Source organism: Lolium rigidum, unplaced genomic scaffold (genome assembly GCF_022539505.1).
Source record: "Lolium rigidum isolate FL_2022 unplaced genomic scaffold, APGP_CSIRO_Lrig_0.1 contig_3342_1, whole genome shotgun sequence".
NCBI lineage: Eukaryota > Viridiplantae > Streptophyta > Magnoliopsida > Poales > Poaceae > Lolium > Lolium rigidum.
This window is the reverse complement of record NW_025900233.1, coordinates 116,613-120,789: the sequence shown is the minus strand read 5'-3', so window position 1 is coordinate 120,789 and position 4,177 is coordinate 116,613. Positions and strand designations below refer to the sequence as shown.

Below are 4,177 nucleotides of genomic sequence, written 5' to 3'. Positions count from 1 at the left end.
ATGTCATGCTTCTTTATTATTTATGATGGGCAAGAATGTGCATTCATGTTATAGAGATGTGAAAATAATCAGGGGAGCATTAGAAAAGCATTATACCACAATATCATCGAAGGGAGATCTAAACCCTGTATCAAAACATCCTGGAAACCAATGGTTGTATAAACCAAGTCATACTAAACTTTCCGCCCATATAGAAGATTAAGCATTTGTGCTCACTCGCGATAGTAAGAAAACCATGAGCTTGACACTTGAGTACATCAGCAAAAATATTAACTATGGAACAGGGAACTCACCAAGTTTAAGTTGAACAAGTATTGCTAGCTTGTGATGTCTTCGACTTGGCGGACTTTGCGATAGCATACTCTTCTAGTAATTCTGAAATATAGAAAGAACCATGTAATGAGCAATTAAGCATACTAGCATGTAACAAATACAATTAGAAGAAATTTCTTAGAGAATATGCTACCTTTTTCCAAGATCTCTAATTCCTCCATATCCTCTTCAATATTGATAGGAGTAGAACGCCTTAGCCAATCTTGGCTACAAACAAGAACTTGAACCATGAAGGGAGTAAGCGAGGTCCTAAAATCATCTAGAACACGTCCACCTGTGCTAAATGCCGATTCTGATGCAACCGTTGATACCGGGATTGCTAAGACATCACGAGCCAATCTTGCTAATACTGGAAATCTAGATGCATTTAACTTCCACCATGCTAGAATATCAAACTTGATGTTGTCCTCTTCATTCTCTTCCATAAGATATTTCTCAAGTTCAGATTTGCTCGTGGTAACTTCAGCACCAACTCTTAACTTCTTAGCGATCCGAGATTGCATCCTTCTTCCTTCTCTTTTTTGATTTTCTTGAAACTGAGAGTCACCTACATTAGTTGGAGCATAGATAGCTTTGTACTCTTCAAACAAAGCTTTTAAACAAGCATTCACTGCCTCCCAAACTTTTGGTCCATTCACCTCACCAAACATCTCGCCAATTACTAACTTTGTGTAATTTGACAACTTGAATCTTGGATCAAGAGCGGATGCAACAAAGATAAGCAAGTTCATGTTCTCCTCTTCCTTTTTCTTCGCCTTCGCCTTCGCTTTCCCCTTTCCCTTTTCGTTCTCATTATCATTCTCAACCTCCTTCTCGTGCCAACGTCCCCAATACTTGTCATACTTATCTTGCATTCTCTTCGCCATTGCCTTGCGCAAAGAATCATTACTGTCAGCCCATTCTTGCGAGCAACACATTCACTTCACCAATCTCATGAAAGAATTCATTAGCAGTCACACGGAGTGTGGAGGAAACATTAAGAGTGAGATCATAAAAATGTCCTAGGAATTCAGCCATTTTCTTAGCATTTTCCCAATCACTGTCAACAGGAGTTCCAGGACCATTCTCACTATTTAAATCAAGTACATAGTGTGGGTCTTCTTCCTCATACCTTGTAAATACTCGTTCATACTCAATGGCAGTTTTCAACATGAGATATGTGGAATTCCATCTAGTGCATATATCTAAATTCAAGAATGCTTCACTGTCCACCTTCTCCAAATCAGCTAGTTGCTTAAATTTGGTTCTCCTATTTGTCCCATTTCTTACAAACCTAACAAGCAAGCACGCACACGCTTCACCGAATCATCCAACTCTTTTAGACCGTCTTGAACAATCAAATTTATTATATGGGCAGCACATCTCATGTGCAGATAATTACCTTCAGCAATGCTAGTTTTTGATTTGTTCAACTTCTTCCGCATGTAACTAATACCACCATCATTGGAGCTAGCATTATCAACTGTTATTGTCATAACCTTCTCTATGCCCCACTCCATCAGACATTGCTCTAAGTTTTTCCCAATGTCATCTCCCTTATGACCCTTTACCATGCAAAAACTAATAATCTTCTTGTGCAATTTCCAATCACCATCAATAAAATGTGCCGTGATTGTCATATAACCATCTTGTTGTTGAGATGTCCAGCAATCAGTAGTGAGACAAGCTCTTTGGCAAGATTGTTTCATAAAAAGTTTTAGCTTCGCTTTCTCTTCAAAGTAAATACCCATCGCATCCCTAGTTGTCGTTCTTCTAGATGGCATAGAAAAACGAGGACAAGCTATTGACATTAATTTTCTGAAACCTGACTTTTCAGATGTTGCAAAGGGAAGCTCATCTTCTATAATCATTTCAGCAATAGCTTTCCTTATTGCTTCGGGATCAAATTTGCTTACTAAAGGAGTTTCCCCTTGGCTAACTTGCAAAATACTTTGATTCGCATTTTTCTTGTTGTGAGGATTAAACTTGCAAGTATTAAAATGACTTTTCAAAGCAGATGTACCATTAATTGTTGGATGGGCCTTGATCTCACGATTGCAGTAGTTGCACTTCCCTTTCCGCAGAATACCACCAATTACCACTTCGCTGAAATGATTCCACATCTCTGATCTCTTCGCCATTTGCCTCCTTGCTGGCCCATCATTACCCTGCCCTTCTTTCTCCCTTTTATTCCGTTCATGCTCCTCATTCTTCTTTTCTTCTTCCTCATAAACTCGCATCTCCTCTTCAGTCATCTCAACATCATTTTCTGCCATCTATACATATATATGAAAAGAAACAACATTTAGATCAGTTCATCTAGATACTAGAGATTACGCTAATTCATCAATTCCATTTTCATAGAGGTTTTGAGTCATTAGTTGGAAACTTACGTTGCTGGATTGCTCCGTGCCGGCGGTAGATGCCGTCGTGGAGAGCTGGGCCGTAGATGCCGTCGTGGAGAGCTGGGTCGACGGCGGGCGGCTGGGCGGGAATCGATGGACGGCGGGCGGGTCGGCTGTGGACGGCGGGGCGGGAATCAGTGGACGGCGGGCGGTTGGGCGGGAATCGATGGACGGCGGGCGACTGGGCGGGAATCGATGGACGGAGGGCGGCTCGACGGTGGGCGGCTCGATGGGAAGCTATGGATGGCGGCGGGCGGCTGGACGAAAAGGGGACGGTCGGAGAGGGTAGGAGGCGGCGCGGCGGGCTGAGGTGCCGGTTGTGGCTGATCGTCCGTGCACGCGGCCGCGGCACCTGCTCGTACGCGGAGAGCCGGAGACGAGAGCTGAGCAAGAGCGAGAGATTAAGAGGAATAAGAGGTGCGGTTGCCGAGGTTGGGGAGATGAGAGGATTGGACGTCTGGACTCAACGAGGTGTCTCTTCGACTTTGAGGCCACGCATTGAAATTAAAAGAGTTTGACACTTCTCCGATGGCACCTTAACTGCGCTAGGAGTTGGACCCTTCACATATCGGTTAACACGGTTTAACCGAGTTAAATACCGAACCGACCGAATTAAGTTCGGTTAGTAATCCAGAAAACCGAAATTTAACACATGAACAGTAAAAACCGCGAATTCGGTATATTCGGTATCGGTTTCGGCTCGGTGTTCGGTTCGTCGGTTTTTATGCCCACCCCCTACCGGCAGGCAGCCGGCTGACGAGGATCGCGAGGGCTCGGGTAGACCAGGGAAGTCCGGCGGGGATGTTCCGGTGCGGTGGTCGTGGAGGTGGGAGAGAGGGACTTGGGAAGTTCCGGTGGGTGGTCTGAGGGAAATGAATTTTTTTTGGGAGGGTCTCCGGGCTAGGGAGGTGGTGATCCAAAAAAATGACGGGCAGACCCCCCACCAACCGACTTTGCTGCCATCTCCACAGGGGTAGAATGGGAATTTGGAAGCGTGTGAAATTTTTGTATTTTGTGGGCGGGAAGTTTTGCCGCTATGAGATTTTGAATTTGGCTACCGTCCAAGTATAATGATAAAAAATGTGAGACCGTACTAGTACCTCTGTTCAAGGCCGAGTGCAAAATCAAATCATCATCACATTAAATACCGGTTACTATCATCGTGATCTATCTTGTTATCCCATTCAAAAACCCGTCTGAAATATTTCAGGATTGGCGGGAGATTTTGCCGCCCGACCGAGATTTGATTTTGAATATGGCTATGGTCAAGTAATATAATATAATACTAATATAAAGACGGTACACCTGGTTAAGTACTAATTGCTCTGCTCCGGCAGTCAAGGCCAGCATCAGCCACATCAAGCCATCATCATTACAAACAAAATCAGTCAAATCTAGAAGCTAGTATAGGAAAAATCACAGCAGCATAATAAATCCAGAAAACTAAGTACGGAGTATAA

General features: G+C 43.7%; 1 protein-coding gene across 1 annotated transcript; it reads right to left on the bottom strand.

The window, feature by feature from the left end:
- Positions 1-298: 298 nt before the first annotated feature.
- Positions 299-2,757, bottom strand: LOC124681070 (zinc finger BED domain-containing protein DAYSLEEPER-like). The gene is made up of 4 exons (XM_047216041.1): positions 2,706-2,757; positions 1,715-2,588; positions 467-1,234; positions 299-375 (listed from the first exon to the last, which is right to left on the bottom strand). Exons 2-4 carry the CDS (start codon positions 2,586-2,588, stop codon positions 299-301), a joined length of 1,719 nt encoding a protein of 572 aa, XP_047071997.1. The 5' UTR covers positions 2,706-2,757.
- Positions 2,758-4,177: the final 1,420 nt, after the last annotated feature.

What these genes read in the sequence shown, in the direction of transcription:
- LOC124681070 (XM_047216041.1), bottom strand. Translation starts at nt 2,588, where the DNA reads ATGGCAGAAAATGATGTTGAGATGACTGAAGAGGAGATGCGAGTTTAT. An exon ending in AAAAACTAGCATTGCTGAAG is followed by an intron (nt 1,235 to 1,714) that starts GTAATTATCTGC and finishes GTTGCTCGCAAG; the next exon opens with AATGGGCTGACAGTAATGAT. An exon ending in ATTAGAGATCTTGGAAAAAG is followed by an intron (nt 376 to 466) that starts GTAGCATATTCT and finishes TCTATATTTCAG; the next exon opens with AATTACTAGAAGAGTATGCT.